This window comes from Danio rerio, chromosome 5 (genome assembly GCF_049306965.1).
Source record: "Danio rerio strain Tuebingen ecotype United States chromosome 5, GRCz12tu, whole genome shotgun sequence".
Taxonomy (NCBI): Eukaryota; Metazoa; Chordata; class Actinopteri; order Cypriniformes; family Danionidae; genus Danio; species Danio rerio.
Window position 1 is genome coordinate 48712779 of NC_133180.1, and position 18499 is coordinate 48731277.

The window sequence follows — 18499 nt, forward strand, 5'->3', positions numbered from 1 at the left end:
GGCTCAATGGGACCACTTCCTTCACGGCTTGGCGGAGTACATTAAAGACGAGATTTTCTCGCTCGAGCTGCCGTCCAGTCTGGATGGGCTCATTGATCTCGCCATCCATGTTGACAACCGGCTCGTGCTCAGGGCGCGTCATAGCAGAGGCGGAGTCAACGAGTTTTCACCTAGCGCGCTGGATGTACTCGTTTCACAACAGCCCGAATTTTCGGAGGAGGAGCCGATGCAAGTCGGAAGAGCTCGTTTGTCAGCGACGGAGCGATGCTTTCGCATTTTCTAACCTTTCGCATTTCTAGGGGGACGGGGCATCAGGTGGCCGCGTGCCTTGTTAGAGAGCGACATAAGCCATCTAAGGGCGGAGTTACGGTGCACTGCCCAGGGGTCGGGCGTCGCTCCAAGCCTGGTTAAATGTTAAGGGTCTTGTTAAGCAGGTGTCTGCCCTTATTGATTCCGGTGCGGAAGGGGACTGGGTATTTCTATGGTCGCTCTGGATAACCCCATTTCAGCCAAAACACTTTGCGGCTCTCACCTAGCTTTTATAACTCACTGCACTGTTCCCCTCACACTCACACTTTCAGGCAATCACGTGGAGCAGTTACAGTTTCTCCTCATTCACTCTCCCACGGCTACACTAGTGTTGGGTCACACCTGGCTAGTCAAGCATAACCCTCATATTGATTGGGCTCTTAGCTCTGTATCTTCATGGAGTACCTATTGTTTGTCTCAATGTCTTGGTTTTGCATGTTCTCCCTTTTCTTCTCATTCTATGTTGCAGGAGGAGGTGAGCGTGACTGGCGTACCTGTCGCTTGCCATGATTTGTGAGCGGTATTCAGTAAGTCCCGGGCTTCATCTCTTCCTCCTCACCACCTGTACGACTATGCTATTGACCTATTACCCGGTACTTCTCCACCTAGGGGACGTCTATACTCTCTGACTAGACCCGAGAGGGAGGCCATGGAGAAATACATCCACGATTCTCTAGCAGCAGGTATTATACGTCCTTCTTCCTCTCCAGCTGGGTCGGGGGGGTTTTTTGTGGAGAAAAAAGATGGATCTCTGCGCCCCTGCATTGATTATCGGGGGTTGAATGATATCACGGTAAAGAACCGTTATCCATTGGCACTGATGTCATTAGCCTTCGATCTCCTGCATGAGGCAACCATCTTTTCTAAATTAGATCTCCGCAACGCCTACCACCTAGTTCGGATTAGGGAGGGGGACGAATGGAAGACCGCCTTCAACACCCCTACTGGTCATTTTGAGTATCTTGTTATGCCCTTTGGGCTCTCAAATTCACCGGCGGTCTTCCAGGCACTCATCAATGACATGCTCAGGGACATGGTAAATCGCTTTGTGTTCGTCTATCTTGATGACATTCTGATTTTTTTCCCAGAATGAACAGGAGCATGTCCAGCACGTCAGGCGGGTGCTTCAGCGGCTGCTGGAGAATCGTCTATTCGCCAAGGTGGAGAAGTGTGAGTTCCATACACAGTCGGTTTCATTCCTGGGGTTTGTTCTGTCACCCGAGGGATTGCGAATGGATCCTGCCAAGGTAAAAGCTGTTGCGGATTGGCCAACCCCAGACAGTCGCAAGGTGGACCAGCGGGTTCTGGGGTTTACCAATTTTTACAGGCGATTCATACGCAATTTTAGTCAAGTTGCTCTACCTCTGATTAATCTCACCTCCATCCACAAACGATTTGAGTGGTCCCCTCAGGCTCAAACTGCCTTCTCTGAATAAAAGAGGCGCTTTACTTCTTCACCCATTTTGGTTAATCCAGACCCGTCCTGTCAGTTTGTGTTGGAGGTTGATGCATCAGAGGTAGGAATAGGGGCCATTTTGTCCCAACGGTCATCATCAGACGACAAAATACACCATTTGCCTTCTTTTCCCACTGACTAACCCCTTCGGAGCGAAACTACGACACCGGAAACAGGGAGTTACTGGCTGTCAGGTTGGCGTTGGGTGAGTGGCGTCACTGGCTAGAGGGATCGGGGGTCCCCTTCGTTACCTGGACCGACCATAAGAATTTGGAGTACATTAGATCTGCCAAACGACTTAACTCTCGTCAGGCTCGTTGGGCATTGTTTTTGGGCCGGTTTGATTTCCACATCTCCTATCGCCCGGGGTCCAAGAACGGTAAAGCTGACGCCCTGTCGCGTTTGAGTGAGGTTGAACCCAAACCCACCTCTCCGGTTGCTGTTCTCCCACCCGAACGTGTGGTTGGAGCGGTAGCCTGGGGGGTTGAGTCTTTAGTCCACAAGGCACTCCGCACCATCGTTGCGCCCACAAAGTGCCCTAGTAATTTGCTTTATGTGCCTGAGTCGGTCTGGACCAAGATTTTACAGTGGGGTCACTCATCCGAGCTAGCCTGCCACACAGGAGCAGATCGCACCATTGGGTTAATTAAGCAACGGTTCTGGTGGCCCTCGATAGTACGGGACACTCGTGAGTTTGTGTTGGCTTGTCCGGTCTGTGCGGTAGCCAAAAGCTCTAATCGACCCCCAGCAGGGTTTCTCCGGCCACTGCCTGTCCCTTAGCGACCCTGGTCACACATAGCTATGGACTTTGTCACTGGATTACCCCCATCCAGTGGCAACACTGTAGTCCTCACTGTGGTGGACAGATTCTCGAAGGCGGCACACTTTATTCCCCTCCCCGAATTGCCTTCAGCGAGGGAGACAGCAGCCATCGTTTTGGACCACGTTTTCCGTATTCATGGCCTCCCGGTTGGCGTGGTTTCAGACAGGGGTCACCAATTTGTGTCCAGGTTTGGGCAGAATTCTGCCGACAGCTGGGGGCGAAGGCTACCCTTTCTTCTGGGTACCACCCACAGACCAACGGCCAGGCCGAACGAACTAATCAGGACCTGGAGAGGGTCCTGCGTTGCGTTGCGTCAGGGGAACTGTCATCTTGGAGTTCCAGGTTAACCATGGTCGAATACGCTTATAACTCTCTCCCGGTCTCGTCTACGGGGTTGTCCGTAAGGTCATCGGACCTTTTCCCATTACCAAGGTGCTCAGTCCTGTGGCGGTTCGACTCAAATTAAGCCCTTGGTTCAGTAATATTCACCCAGTCTTTCATGTGTCTAAAATCAAACCTGTTATTCGCTCCCCCCTGCAGCCCTTAACCTCTGCCCTCCCACCTCCCAGGCTGGTTGAGGGTGCACTTACATACACAGTGCACCGTCTCCTGGATGTGAGGAGGAGAGGTAGAGGTTATCAGTATCTGGTAGGCTGAATGGGTTATGGTCCGGAGGAGAGATGTTGGATCCCAGCTCGGGATATTCTGGATATTTTCTCTAAATTTGAGTTCTTCTTTGCCCGTGACACTCCCCTGGCACTGTTGTGACACATAAAGCAAAAGCTGACATTAAAGATGAAAATATGCTTTCTGTTGTGTGCTGCTGTCATCTTCAGAGTCCCTGTTCAGGCTTGTTGCAGGTATAAAGTTGGTCAATCTTTGTTGTCCTGGTGTAGCACTGTTTGTATGCAAATGGTCCTTCATAGTCGCACAAGAATAGGTGCTGAGGAACGCAGGGAATCCCTGCTCTTCTCTTGAAGTAAATCAGAAGACGTGAACCTTTTCTGCTTGGATTCTGTATTTGAAAACAGCAAATAGCACAAAAACAGCACAAGCAAACACATAGCATTTGTCATTGATAAAAGGATTGATGTAGCCAGTTTGAGTTCTTTTCAAGCAAAATGCACAAATAGCATTTCTTGTAGAGATGTCAATGTCACAAATGCAACAATAATTCAGCATTTTGGATTTAGAATCCTAATTTACATTTTGATATAACTTTTTGAAACAAATAACAAGTAACTGGTTAAATAATCAAAAGAAATCAAAATAACCAAATCATTGGAAAATTCATAATTATGATTAAGCCTGAAGACTTAAAAAACATGTAAAATCTATATGAAGCAGAGTCAGATAAATTGTGAATTTGACTGTGTGTGAAGATTTGAAAAGTTGTTCTCTGTGTGACAGTGTTCCAGCTGGGGCTATGTGTTTGTGTAAACATGCTCCTTACAAAGGGTTAAAGTTTTACGGCAGTGTTGTAAAATTTAGTCTTGTTGTAACAGGGATACAGCGTGGAATTTGAGTTTGAGATGTGTGTAATCTGGTTTAAAATACTTCCAAATCAATGTTCTTTAAGGAGCATGATAAAGTGCAATGGTCAAGGCTGAAACCTGTAAAAAAAGCATTTTCATAATTACTGCAATTATTACACTGGAGCCACAAGGCAGTTATATACTCCTGTTTGTAGTTAAAACTGCAGCTATATTGAGGATAGCAGAGATTTCCACTTTTAGGAGATGAGACTCATCCCACATAGGAAACACAAGTACCTTAAAATTAATGAATTTTAGCATACAGTTAATGCCTTTTTATACATGCAGTCTAAAATGCATTTGTGGCTTCCTAAACCTCAAACCTGGGTGTTTTTTTGGAAAGCACGATATATCGGTGACCATATTGTAATTGTACAGAACTGCCTGCCTCGCGCACACGTGGGCGGAACTTGTTTAGACTTGTCCAATGTACTATAATGGAGCTTTTCTCACATTGTTTATTCTTTCAAAGTCCGTTCTTTCTTCATGTGGTATTGCTATGCATTAATAACTCAGTAACCATATTCATCATCATTGTACTCATTAATTCTTTGTGTCATTGTGTATTTTGCTTTAAATCGCCTCAGGAAAAATATTTACATGTGCAAACATCACATACACATGTGCTTAACAACTCGTTGAGTTGTTTGTAATCTAATATGATTATTTGATATTATCAACGCGTTGCTTGCCATGTGTTGTTAATGTAAGAATGTATTCAGTTTGATCAGAATATTCATATTGATTATAACGAGTGCCCGTGGGGACTGTCACCGCACACACACACACACAGGCTGATCTAACAGCCTTCAGAGCAGCACGAGGGAGAGGTGGGGTGTGCTGGTCACTGAATCCAGCATAGGAGCTCTCAACTCGCCGCACATTCAGTCTTTATATTATGCTCTGCATTTGTCATAAAGTCATCTGAGCTCAATGCTTAGCTGCTCCTTCTGCAGTTGAGTAAAACTCACAGCAGTTTGTCATAAACTTTTCATCGATCATTTTTCCCGCAATTGACAGCAAGAATGAACATAGAATCATTGTCTGTATCAAGCCTTTTGCTTGTACAGTGGCTCTGAACTGTCAAAACACCTCTAAAAATGGCTTTTTCGGACATGACATATTTGTACATGTACATTACTGTAACACATTTTATTCAAGAACATTTGAGCTGGTTTTAGTCCCTAGCTCTTTCATTTTCATTTTGTTTAAAATATATTTAACTTGCTTGTTGATTAAATCTCATTTTGTTATTTAACCTATTATTTTTATGCAACAGTCAAGTTGCATGTTAATTTGCTATGAAGAAAAGGAAGTAATTAATTTTTTGCATGCTGATTTATGTGAAATCGTGAATATAGGTCTGTATAATCACCTTGCAATTTTGAAATCATAGCTTTTTCTGCTTTGAGTATAAACTATTCAGTTCATAAGAGCAGTTCAATCTTTCATGAAGTTTGCTGTATAAAAATGTTACATTTTGAAATATTTTATAATTATCGGCCTATATGTATCAGCTAACGGCCTCCAAGTCTTAAGAGTTATCGGTTATTCGGGTATTACTTAGTCTGCATGTACATGTAGTATCCCAAAATACCATTGTGTTCTATAGCAATAAAAATAAGTATATCACAAATATAACAAATATAAAAATGCAAACAGAATCAGAAATTATTAACTTTTATTGCTATTAGGCTACTAAGCTGCCAGTAAATGAAGTTAACAGTTGCAGGCCTTGTATTAACAATGCAGTTAGTTTACTTAGTGTGTTATTAGCAGATTTGCAGATGAGCCCCAGCATTTACAGCGAGGGAATGACATCAGATGCGGTGCAGAGTTTGTTGTTATCTTAGAAACAAGATATATTACTTACACATTATATATATTATTTACATAATGCTTACAGCATTCAAAGTAACATGGTAAACAATATAGAGACTGCTATAGGATTGAATGTGCGAATATAAAACCAACTTTACTTCTATAGTGAGGAATGCTATAAACTAACACAATCCAAATTTGAAGTAAATTTGTTTTACATCTATACAAACGTTTGAAGCACTGAACAGTCAATTTGTATTATTCATATGTATATAATTTTATAGCAACGTGTTTAAGAGTGTTAATGTTTTATACCAGTAAAAACATTAGTATAGCAACTTGTGTTGGATAGTAATAACCTCTTATGTCAATACAAATATTTGTTATTATAAGTTGTTATACAAGTTAACAAAGAAAACAAATTTCTATATTTATTATTTGTTTATGGTCACATAGACAATTTTATTTGTCTACTGAAGTTAATATGTATTATTCATATGTAACTATATATCATAGCAAGCTGTTTTAGATTTACGTTTTATGCCACTACAAACATTTATGTTCTTGTAAGTTATTATAAAAATTTACATTTTTTATTTATTGTCACATAGGAAATTGTTTTGTCCACAAAATGTAATCATTATTATTCATATGCATAAACATGTAATATCATATCAGTTTGTTTTGGAGTGTTAAAGTTGTATGCCAATCCAAACACTTATGTTATTATGAATTATTATACAAGTATTTGTTGTCTGAAAACTTCACCCCCCCCCCCCCAATCTTACCATCGTAGGTTACAAGAAGGATTAACCAGATTCCAGACCCACCAACATGCATGATACACCATCCAGGCTTTGAACCCAACTGTCTGAATCCATATACACTGCAGAACATCTATAACATTTACCAATGTGATTATGGGCGTCTAAGGCTTAGAACAACAGAGTAAGTACATTTTGTTTAACCCCACAAATAATAACATTAGTGCAACCACTTTGATATGGGATAAAAAGAACATGTAAATCATGACAATTGATTCAGATATGTTAATCAAACGATCTTTATTCCCAAAATAAATTGTCACACAGATTTTTAAAAAAAAGTCTTTATTTCTTTTAGGCAGTTCCGCTACCTGGCGTACCGCAGTTTTGTCAGCTGGTGCTGGGGCTACTTGGGTCGGAGTGTTCGTGTTGTAATTCCGTGCTGTGTTGTAACCCGGATACGGCAGGCATTTCCAGATCAGGCTGGTCGGTATGTTGGCTTCCGACCCCCTCTTGACTGAACCGAGACTTGTGATGGGCAATGGCTTCTTCCTTTGTTGGTCTGTCGTATTCTGCACAAAGGGGCTTGGGAATGGGAATTTTCTTCAATTCATCCACAAATGGAGAGGGGTCCATAATGATGACCTCGAAGACCAGTTTCAGTAGCTCCTCAACATATCCTATAATTATAATTTATATTGTAATTTTGTTATATATTTATTGAATGTAAATTACTTATTTATTTCTAAAAATAAAACTGTTTTATAACTTACTATAGGTTGGTTCTGTTTTTAATGCCCGTGTTGTCCATTCCCCTCTTTTTGATTTTGGCAACACCATTTTGTACATTGCTTGTCCTGTAGCGGTTGTGGCTTGTTGACGGTTTGCGTTTTCATTGTGATGAAACGCTGCAAGGTACAGTCTATAATAGCAAAGCAGACAATTAACAAAGAGAATAAACAAAAAAAGCAAACTGATATATGTTGTAATATTTTGAGTACCTGCACAGCATTCCCATGAACAGGAAAACAACGTTTTTTGGTGTAAATCTTAGAATAAGGCTGTGGAAAGCCTCAAGTGAAGATGTCTGATAATGATGACTCAATTTCTCAACATCCTTCAGCACCCTCTTGTTGCACAGTACTCTTTCAACTTTGAAGAGAGCCTGTGACCCTGCATTATTAGAAACTGTAAGTAATAGTACTTTCTCTTGTAGAATTAACTTCACCCAATTATTCATTCAATAAGTAGTGCAAGAAACACAAAGTGTATAAAAGTGACAAATTAACAATAACTACCTGGTTGAAACCATTTCTTTGGGTCCTTTGAAGCTCTAAGTGGATGTGCACACTTGGGAATAAAGCATTGTCATGCGTGTGCACATTCTGGAGGTGGTTAATCAGCGAAGTCCACTTGGCCACCTTCTCTGGTCCCGATGTAGAGGAAGTGGCGCACCAGTAAACATGATTTCTGATGCTACGTTGCCACTTCTTCACCAATTCACACTCCTTGTTTTTTCCCAGTTTATTTAATTTCTTAAACAAACCTGTTAAACAAAAAAAAATGAATAATAATAAACAATAATGAATAAAAACCTATTTCACTGTACATTCAAATGTGCTTAGAATGTCAAATACTAACCCTTCTCGAAGTGCCATACATCGTAGAACTGGGTTATCTTGCGCTCCCTGAGGTACTTCTGGATCTGTGGATGACGGTCGGTGACAATGTAATCCACCTCTAACCCGTTGTTCTCCAGTAGATCCAGACATCTCTTCAGCCCTTCTTTCTCCATATGGTAGCTACCTCCAACCTCATTGCTCTAAAAATGCATAGCAATATTAAAATTGGTTTATTTAAAAATTGTAATACATCTTTAGTCAATGTTATATATATATATATATATATATATATATATATATATATATATATATATATATATATATATATATATATATATATATATATATATGAATTTACACACCTGAACAAGCTGGAGGTCCACAATTGTATTACTCTGCATGTCCATTACTGTGTAGCTTCCAAATTTGGCTGAATGGCCTACACCAAAAAGTGGGAGCATAAATAAAATTCAACGTGAGAATATACTAAAATAATGGTTTAATAACTTAAGAAAAACGCATGACATACCTGGTGAGTCTGCACGCATATCTCCAGCAATAGCAGTCTTTCCTCCCTTTTTAACTTTGCTATTATGTTTTGCTGCTCACTTTTCCACTTATGAACAATTGCTGGTTCCAAAAAACTTCTGCAATGTCGATGAAATGTGTCATACTGGAACAAGTTTAATTGCACAGCCTTAAAAATATATACAAGAGAAAAAAAATGTGTATTCATAGATAATATTAACAATTTTGATTTCATAAAATCAGATATTCATAAAATAATTTACTACCTTCTGTAGTTGGATAAATGAGCCTCCTGTAAAATAAGTGGCTGCTTATAAGAGGACGTTTCCAACCGGTGTACTTCCAACAATTGGCTGGCTCTGCCACTTCCTGTTGTACATACACTTGGGGCAAATCTGGCTGAAAGCAACATATGTGCCCATGCGGTGTTGCTCCGTATCACACTTTGATTTGCAAATTGGACACGTTGCAAACAGCTCCCGCAAACATGTTTCAAAAACAATGTATTTTGCATCTCCATACATGGGCCTTTTCACAATCCTAGTAAATAAAGAATTATTTGTAAATTTTTAAAATAAATCCTCTTATAATAAACCTATAAAAAGGATATTACTTACAACATTTCTGATTCCTGTGAAATGGTTGTGTCGTCTGGTTTAAAAGTTGAGTCATAAGGTTCTGTCTCAAAGTCTATGTATGAGTCTTCCTCTTCCACCTCCTCCTCTTCCAATTCCAGATGAGGTCTTTTGGTTGTGCTGACACCAAGAGCCTTTATAGGTGTTGAGGCAAATGGTACATCAAAGGACGTCGTTATTGTGCCAACAGTTTCACATTTAACTGTTGCCTGTGACCCTTAAAAAGACAATTATGTAAGTTTAGTTTCAACAAATATAAGCTTTAGAGAGTGTTATTAAAATAAATTAGAGCTTTATTACTGAATGAAAATACAACAACATTTATACAAATTATACCTTTACTCCGAAAGTGCGACTCTTTCTGCGTTCTTAAGGACAGCTGTGTGCCAACAGATGTTTTTGTTATATCATCCGTTTGTGTAGTCACATTCACAGTTTCTAGAGAGTCAGTCTGACAAGCCACATCTACACGTGCACATCCACTTGAAATGGTCTGCTGTGATGTACTCTATACAAAAAAGGACAAAAAAAAATCTATAAAAATTACATGGGGCATAAACATAATTCATTTAAAATATCAATTTATTAAGAGGTAAAGTTGGTTTTATGTTCAGATATTCAGACATTCTCTATAATAATATTTCAGAAAAGTATTCTTTGCAAATTCTAAATAGAAAAAACATATTAGCAGCAAATGACTCTCCAAGTCATTGTTCACAGTGAATTAGGTTAATGTTGTTTAGAACTCATACTTGCATGCTTATTTCGATCTAATATATACAGTTACATGGTAAACAATATAGACTTCTAATTAAACGAATGTGCGAATATAAAACCAACTTCACCTCTGTACTTTAGGTAGGGAAAAAAGCGTTACTTTTCCCTCACACTTAAGAGCACAGTGTCTACGCGACATGATTCAACCGGAATTTGCTGCAGCGTTCGTGGTCTACCTCTTTTTGTTGTTATCCTGTTGTTGTGGGCGGGGCCGGTGGAGTTTCGATTTTCCCGGGTTTGCGCGTGCACGTGAATAACTTGGTTTCGTTCATACGTCATGGCGAAACACCTAATGATTCGGTATCAAGGCGACTCGTTTGAAGCAATAAGAGTCGACTCTTTTATATATGAATCAACAGTTTAAAACACTGTACATTTACAGATTTAAGCCTTAGCTGGACATTTCACTTCACATAGAGCTGTGTGACACACTAAATGGAAGGTTATTTTCAAAAAACCATAATATGGGCTCTTTAAAGAATTTCACATCTTGACCTTCTGGGAACATTACAACGGCCTTAACACCAAGGATGTTAAAAGAACGTTCTGAGAACGTCACATTATCCAATAAAGTCTGGCCCCCTATACATTCTGTAAAGGTCCCCCAAATAACGTCCCTCACACCTTTAAAGAACTCAACATTGTGACCTTCTCAGAACAATCTGGGAACGTTACTAAACAACGTCCTTAACGCCGAGGATGTTAGTTTAGTTTAGTTTAGTTTAGTTTGACTTTATTAATCCCCGGAGGGAAATTCACATGTCACAGCAGAGCTCTCCATACTAAAAATAGATAAATAAGTTACATACATATAAAAACAATAATAAGATTACATTTCATACTGCACACCTTGGTTCCAAAAACAACGAGTAAACACTTGTACATATCCAATATCTAATTCAAGTTCAGCACAATTCATGTTATAAGAACGTCACAATTTCCAAAAAAGTATGGTCGCCTAAACATTCTGAGAACGTTCTGAATGTTCTGTAAAGGTCCCCCAAAAACGTTTCCCACACCTTTAAAGAACTCAACATTGTGAACTTCTCAGAACGTCCTGGGAACATTTCTTGTTCCCCTTCGGGGGGAACTCCAGCACTATAAGTGGATTTGATTGTTAAAATCCACGTATTGGGAGATTCGGTTCAGAAGCTACTCGTCTGAAAGAGTATTGAACGGGCCTATTAAGAATGAATTGGCAGCGCAAGCCTGCGCAGGTGAGCGGCATAAGCAATCAACTGAGTATATAAGCTCACCTGGCGCCAGCAGACGCTATCCTTTTCGCTTCAGAGACTTTTCTGATCGAGCTTCATGAGGGTTCCTCCTGCTGTCTACAGCCACTTCGAGCGAACGAGTGTCTCCCGGTCCAGAGCGAGTCCACGCAGCGGCAGATGGTCGAGCTGGGTTTCTCCCTTGCCTGGCGTCCCTTTGGGTCCGGTCCTCCAGAGCGGTGCGTATTGTTGCAAAGCATCCTAAAAGAGCAACACAGTCGTGCAGCACGTCCTTTTCAGGACGGCGCTCCGCCTGTGCGTTTCTGGTTGCGGGGGTTTCCTGGCTCCGGATGATGGGCACGATCACTGCATTACATGTTTGGGGGTCCAGCATGTTAATGTGGTGCTCGGGGGCGGTTCATGTCGTCACTACGATGCCATGACCGTCGCACAGTTGAGATCGCGGCAAACTCTCGTGAGAGAGCGAGCCACCCCAGTCGCCTCCTGTTCTGCAGCGGGCGCTCGGGCAGATCTGAGGGTTCCAGCGAGAGATAAATCCGCCTCCTAAGGGCTCGCGGACCTCTCGCTCCTCCAAGCGCTCCATCCAAGCTTCGGGCGCTGGGAGTGATCCGTCTAATCAGATGGTAGCTCTCACGCTCGCTGACACCGGAGATCAGATGTCCTCCGCGGCATCGGAGGGTGGGCTTTCATTGTCCGACGATGATCCGGACCCGCTCGCCCCCTTCGGGCAGGTGAGCGCTGTCAAAACGGATACTGAAACGGATGTGTTAGCCGTGCTTTCCCAGGCTGCTTCGGCCGTGGGTTGGAGATGGTTTATCCCCCAGCTCCGCGGCCGGACCGACTAGAGGGGCGTTCCCTTCTTCCCGGCGACGCACAGTAGGCTCACGCGGTCTTAAAGAGCACCTTTTTTCTGCTCGTGCTGCGTGTCCCTCCACCCTCACCACTCTTGGTGGTGGAGCGGCCAGGGGGTATGTGGCGATTCCTCAGGTTAAGTGTGCGATGGCGGTTAATCCGCGCAGCGCCTCTTCTTGGCGGGGTCTGCCTCGTCTCCCATCCAAAGCCTGTGAGTTTTCGGCTCCCTCGGAGCTAGAGCTTACAAAGCTACGGACCAGGCTGCATCCGCCTTGCATGCGATAGCCACCGACCAGCGCTACCAAGCGCAGGCGCTGGCCGAGCTGCACGAGGGTGGGTCCAACCCAGGCTTATGAGCTTCGCACCGCAGCCGACTAAGCTCTTCGGACTACTAAGTCCGCTGCGTGTGCTTTGGGGAGGACGATGTCCATACTAGTGGTCCAGAAGCCCCACCTCTAACAAAACTTGGTTGATATGCGCGAAGTTGACAAAGTCCTCTTTCTTGACTCACCCATATCCCAAGCTGGTCGGCGACACAGTCTGCGAATTCACCCAGGAATTCGAGAAAGTGAGAGAGCAGTCCGATGGGTGATGTCTAATCGGCGGCCCTGTAAGCCCGCTCCGCCCGCCGTGCCATCCATACCTGCTCCTCGCCGAAGGCGCCCGCCTACGAGAGCTGCACCGCCCCCGCACTCGCCTCTGGCGAAGCGAGCGCGTCGAGCACCTCGGAAGCAGGCCACTCCCCCTGCCCAGAACGCCGCTAAGTCTGGCAACGGACCGCGAAGCGTCCCTGGGACAGGTCATCTGGAGAGGAGGGAACTTGCTCTTTCCCCGCTGGAGGGCGGGGCGCCATTTCCAACGGCACTTTTTACTGCCATGAAATGAAAGGGCACTTTTCCACTTCTCCGGAGGTGACAGCCTGAAATCTGCCAGTTTGAGCTCAGCTCTCTAGCTCGTAGGTTCAGTGCACTCCGCCAGTGGCTCACGGGCACTGCAGGCCCAGCCAGCCTGGGACGCGCCGCCTCTCAGCTTGCAAGGTCTGCATGCTCCGCCAGCGGCTCACGGGCGCTGGGGGGACGGTCTCCCTTTTCCCAGCCCCCAAGCCCCCCCTCCGGAGTCAGGGTGCGGAGCCAGAGCGAATCGCTCTCCTCCAGCTCGCGCTCCCCGGATCAGCACACCCGCTCCTCGCTGCCCCTCCGCGGGTACGTCAACGATTGCTGCGATGACGTCATTAGCGAGGGCTCTGCCCGCCTGGTTAGCGCGGGCCAGCCCCTCGCGGTGGCTCATACGCACGATCAGACTCGGCTACGAACTACAGTTCTCCAAATGGCCTCCCAGGTTACGGGCGTGTATTTCACCAGGGTCAATCCCCTGTCCGCCCCTGTCTTGCGAGAGGAGATTGCTGCCCTCCTGGCGAAGGGTGCAATCGAGCCGGTACCTCCAGCCGAGATGGAGAGCGGGTTTTACAGCCCGTACTTCATCGTACCCAAAAAGAGCGGTGGGTCACGGCCAATCCTAGATCTGCGTGTTTTGAATCGCTGCCTTCACAAGCTGTCGTTCAGAATGCTTACGCAGAGGCGCATCCTCCGATGCATTCGTCCTCAGGATTGGTTTGCAGCCCTAGACCTGAAGGACACGTATTTTCATGTCTCCATTCTTCCACGCCACCGTCAGTTTCTGCGGTTTGCGTTCGAAGGTCGAGCATGGCAGTACAAGGTCCTCCCCTTCGGGCTCTCTCTGTCTCCGCGGGTCTTCACCAAACTCGCGGAGGGTGCCCTAGCGCCTCTGCGGCTTGCGGGCATCCGCGTACTCAATTATCTCGATGACTGGCTGATTTTAGCCCACTCTCGGAAGCAATTGACTGCGCACAGAGACGAGGTGCTCCGGCATCTCCGCCTATTGGGGTTGCAGGTCAACTGGGAAAAGAGCAAACTCGCCCCGGTGCAGAGGATCTCTTTTCTCGGGATGGAGCTGGACTCGGTCACCATGGTAGCACGCCTCCTTGAAGAGCGCGCTCGCCTGCTGCTGAACTGTCTGAGGGAGCTCGACAGCAAGTTAGTGGTCCCACTGAAATATTTTCAGAGGCTCCTGGGGCATATGGCTTCTGCTGCGGCTGTCACGCCGCTCGGATTGCTCCATATGAGACCACTTCAGCACTGGCTTCAAGATCGAGTTCCGAGACGCGCATGGCATGCGGGCACACACTGAGTCGCTGTTACTGCGCTGTGTCGCCGCACCCTCAGCCCCTGGAACGACCCCTCGTTCCTGCAGGCCGGTGTGCCTCTGGGACAGGCGTCCAGTCATGTTGTTGTTTCGACAGATGCTTCCAGCACAGGCTGGGGAGCCGTGTGTCGCGGGCATGCAGCTGCGGGCCTGTGGGTAGGTGCCCAGCTGCATTGGCACATCAATCGCCTAGAGCTGTTGGCAGTGTTCCTTGCTCTTCGCCGTTTTTCTCCGGCGCTGGGGCAGCAACACGTGCTGGTCAGGACGGACAGTACGGCGGCGGCGGCGTATATCAACCGCTTGGGGGGTATGCGCTCTCGCCGCATGTCTCAGCTCGCCCGCCGTCTGCTCCTCTGGAGTTACCCGCGGCTGAAGTTGCTGCGCGCCATTCACATCACAGGTATGCTCAACCGTGCAGCTCTCACGGCAGCAGATTCACTCTGGAGAATGGAGACTCCACCCCGAGTCTGTCCAGCTGATATGGGCGCGATTCCGGGAGGCCCAGATCGATCTGTTTGCTTCCCCCGAGAACGCTCATTGCCAGTTGTTTTATTCCCTGACCGAGGGCTCTCTCGGCACGGATGCACTGGCCCACAGCTGGCCTCGGGGCGTACGCAAGTATGCGTTTCCCCCAGTGAGCCTGATCGCGCAGTTAATGTGCAAGTTCAGGGAGGACGAGGAGCAGGTTTTGTTAGTTGCGCCCCTCTGGCCCAATCGAACCTGGATATCAGAGCTCTCCCTCCTCGCGACGGCCCTCCCTTGGCAGATCCCTTTGAGAGAGGACCTACTTTCTCAGGGACAAGGCACCGTCTGGCACCCTCGTCACGATCTCTGGAACCTCCACGTGTGGTCCATAGACGCGAGGAAGACATAGGTAAGTTGCCGCCCGCGGTGGTTGATACCATCACTCAGGCTAGAGCCCCCTCCACGAGGCGCGCCTACGCCCTGAAGTGGAGTCTATTCACTGAGTGGTGTGGAAGACCCCCGATCTTGCCAGATCAGTGTTGTGCTCTCTTTCCTTCAAGAGAAGCTGGACAGCAGGCTGTCGCCCTCCACTCTCTAGGTTTATGCTGCTGCCATCTCCGCTCACCATGACGCGGTGGCTGGCGGCACCGTGGGAAAGCATAACCTCATCATCCGGTTCCTCAGAGGCGCTAGGCGAATTAATCCAACTCGCCCCCCTCTCACGCCCTCTTGGGATCTCGCCCTCGTTCTCACGAGCTTGCGATTTGATCCCTTCGAGCCACTCGATACAGTATCTTTAAGATTTCTGTCCCTGAAGACAGCTCTGCTGGTCGCGTTGGCCTCCATTAAGAGGGTCGGGGACCTGGAGGCATTTTCGGTCAGTGACTCGTGCCTGAAATTCGGGCTGGAATTTTCTCACTTTATCCTGAGACCCCGTCCGGGTTATGTGCCCAAAGTTCCTACCACTCCTTTTAGAGATCAGGTAGTAACCCTGCAAGCGCTGCCCCCGGAGGAGGCAGACTCATCCCTGTCCTTACTTTGTCCAGTTCGCGCTCTGCGCATTTATGTGGACCGTACTCAGAACTTTAGATCTTCTGAGCAGCTCTTTGTCTGTTATGGCGGAAGGCAGCAGGGAAGTGCCGTGTCTAAACAACGTTTATCCCACTGGATTGTGGAGGCCATTTCATGTGCTTATTTGAGCAGAGGCCAGCCGCGCCCCCCAGGAGTGCATGCGCACTCCACTAGGAGCGTTGCATCCTCTTGGGCGTGTGCGCGTGGCGCTTCTTTAACAGACATTTGTAGAGCTGCGGGCTGGGCGACACCCAACACATTTGCAAGATTTTATAATCTGCGAGTGGAGCCGGTTTCCTCAAGGGTGTTAGGTACCTTTGGTGATTGAGGAAACAACTCGTTAGGTGTTGTACACGCTTGCGGTGCCTTTTTTCCCTAACACGGAGAGATGTGCACCCTCCTCTCTGTCAGTAAAGTTCCCCATTCGGTGAGCCCTGCAGATTCCTCCGAGGCCCCCAGCACAGACTCAGCGCAGGAGTCACTTGCTGGCCCATTACGTAGTAGGTCTGCCCGTTGGTCAGCCCGCGTTTTGGGTATAGGTGCCTGCTATTTGTTTCCCCCTATTGGGTGCGGATGGTCTCCGCAGCGTCCTCCCTACTGGGATGGCACGCTTCCCAACGTACTGTCGTATTTTCCTAGAATTATCTAGACGCTAGCGACTCCCAAAAAAGATACCTATTCCGTAAAACTTCTTTTTGAAGTGGGATAAGTTAGGGCCAAGGGCACGTTGGAGGACCACGCCTCTCATGATCTGGGTGCGTCACGCTTGCCTGACCACTCTCTCATGGTGGGTGTTGGTAAGGTGCAGTCATTATGGCGCTTTCAATGGGCTCCCAAAACGTGGATTTTAACAATCAAATCCATTTATAGTGCTGGAGTTCCCCCTGAAGGGGAACGTTCGAGGTTACTAAAGTAACCCTTCGTTCCCCGAGGAGGGGAACAGAAGCACTATACTCCGTCGCCATAATGACTGTCCCTTAGCTGTTAAAAGTCTCTTCAGCTTAAAAAGGATGGCGTCTGCTGGCGCCAGGTGAGCTTATATACTCAGTTGATTGCTTATGCCGCTCACCTGCGCAGGCTTGCGCTGCCAATTCATTCTTAATTGGCCCGTTCAATACTCTTTCAGACGAGTAGCTTCTGAACCGAATCTCCCAATACGTGGATTTTAACAATCAAATCCACTTATAGTGTTTCCGTTCCCCTCCTCGGGGAACGAAGGGTTACTTTAGTAACCTCGAACGTTAACATCCTTAACACCACCGGGGATGTTATGGGAACGTTCTAAGAACGTCACAATTTCTAAAAAAAAAGTATGGTCCCCTAAACATTCTGAGAACGTTCTGAATGTTCTGTAAAGGTCCCCCAAAAACGTTTCCCACACCTTTTAAGAACTCAACATTGTGAACTTCTCAGAACGTCCTGGTAACATTTCTTGAGAACGTCCTTATACCGCCGGGGATGTTATGGGAACGTTCTGAGAACGTCACAATTTCCAAAAAAGTATGGTCCCCTAAACATTCTAAGAATGTTCTGTACAGGCCCCCAAAAACGTTTCCCACACCTTTAAAGAACTCTACATCTTGACCTTCTCAGAACGTCCTGGGAACGCCCTAGAGAACGTCCTTAATACCGATGGGGACGTTCTGAGAACGTTCTGGGAACATCAAATTTCTAGCTGGGTAAATTAGTCCAAATCAACAACATCTATGCTAGATCCTATAACACCTAATTATTAAAACAATTGTTTCCAAAGTTTCTGGACCTGTTCTTAGCATTTTGAATTTATCCCTACTTTTAGAATATGTTCCTAAAACCTTTAAATTAAGCCTCTTGACAAAAAAAAAAAAAAAAAAAAAAAAACAGCTTGATTCCTAAGAACTTGTAAATTTTAGACCCATTTCAAACCTGTCCTGTCTATCAAAGATACAAGAAAAAAAAAGTATGTGCTCAACTATGTTCACTCCTACAAAGAAACAATATTTATGAAAAATTTCAATCTGGATTTAGAGCATTTCATAGCACAAAAACAGCACTCCTAAGAGTTACAAATGACCTCCTCCTGTCATCCAATCATGGTTGCATTTCTCTTTTAGTGTTATTGGACCTTTTTGATACAATCAATCATAAAATTCTCCTTGATAGGCTAGAAAGTGATGTTGGTATTTTAGGAACTGCACTGGCCTGGTTCAGGTCTTATCTATCTGAACATTATCAATTTCTATCAGTTAATGAAGAGGTATCATACAGATCAAAAGTTCAATGTTGGGTACCACAAGGCTCAGTTCTTGGTCCCTTACTGTTCACACAATAAATGTTACCGCTAGTGATATTAAAAACATGGAGTTAGCTTCCACTGTTATGTTGATGACACACAACTTTATATCTC

General features: G+C 45.5%; 1 protein-coding gene across 11 annotated transcripts in view; it reads right to left on the minus strand.

Annotated features, from left to right (window-relative positions):
- Positions 1–6983: 6983 nt before the first annotated feature.
- The window catches only part of LOC101884613 (uncharacterized), a 71899-nt gene continuing 60383 nt past the window's right edge, over positions 6984–18499 (minus strand). For 8 of the 11 annotated variants that reach the window (XM_068221514.2, XM_073951394.1, XM_073951392.1 and 5 more), the window contains 10 exons: positions 9830–10001; positions 9476–9710; positions 9125–9398; positions 8860–9027; positions 8693–8769; positions 8350–8530; positions 8007–8254; positions 7710–7881; positions 7482–7630; positions 6984–7388 (listed from right to left, as the gene is read on the minus strand). In XM_068221514.2, coding sequence (XP_068077615.2) covers positions 7828–7881; positions 8007–8254; positions 8350–8530; positions 8693–8769; positions 8860–8878 — 579 coding nt within the window. In that variant the 5' untranslated portion in view covers positions 8879–9027; positions 9125–9398; positions 9476–9710; positions 9830–10001 and the 3' untranslated portion in view covers positions 6984–7388; positions 7482–7630; positions 7710–7827. The remainder of the gene's footprint in view (positions 7389–7481; positions 7631–7709; positions 7882–8006; positions 8255–8349; positions 8531–8692; positions 8770–8859; positions 9028–9124; positions 9399–9475; positions 9711–9829; positions 10002–18499) is intronic. The other 3 variants (XM_073951395.1, XM_073951396.1, XM_073951397.1) reach the window with 2 other exon arrangements.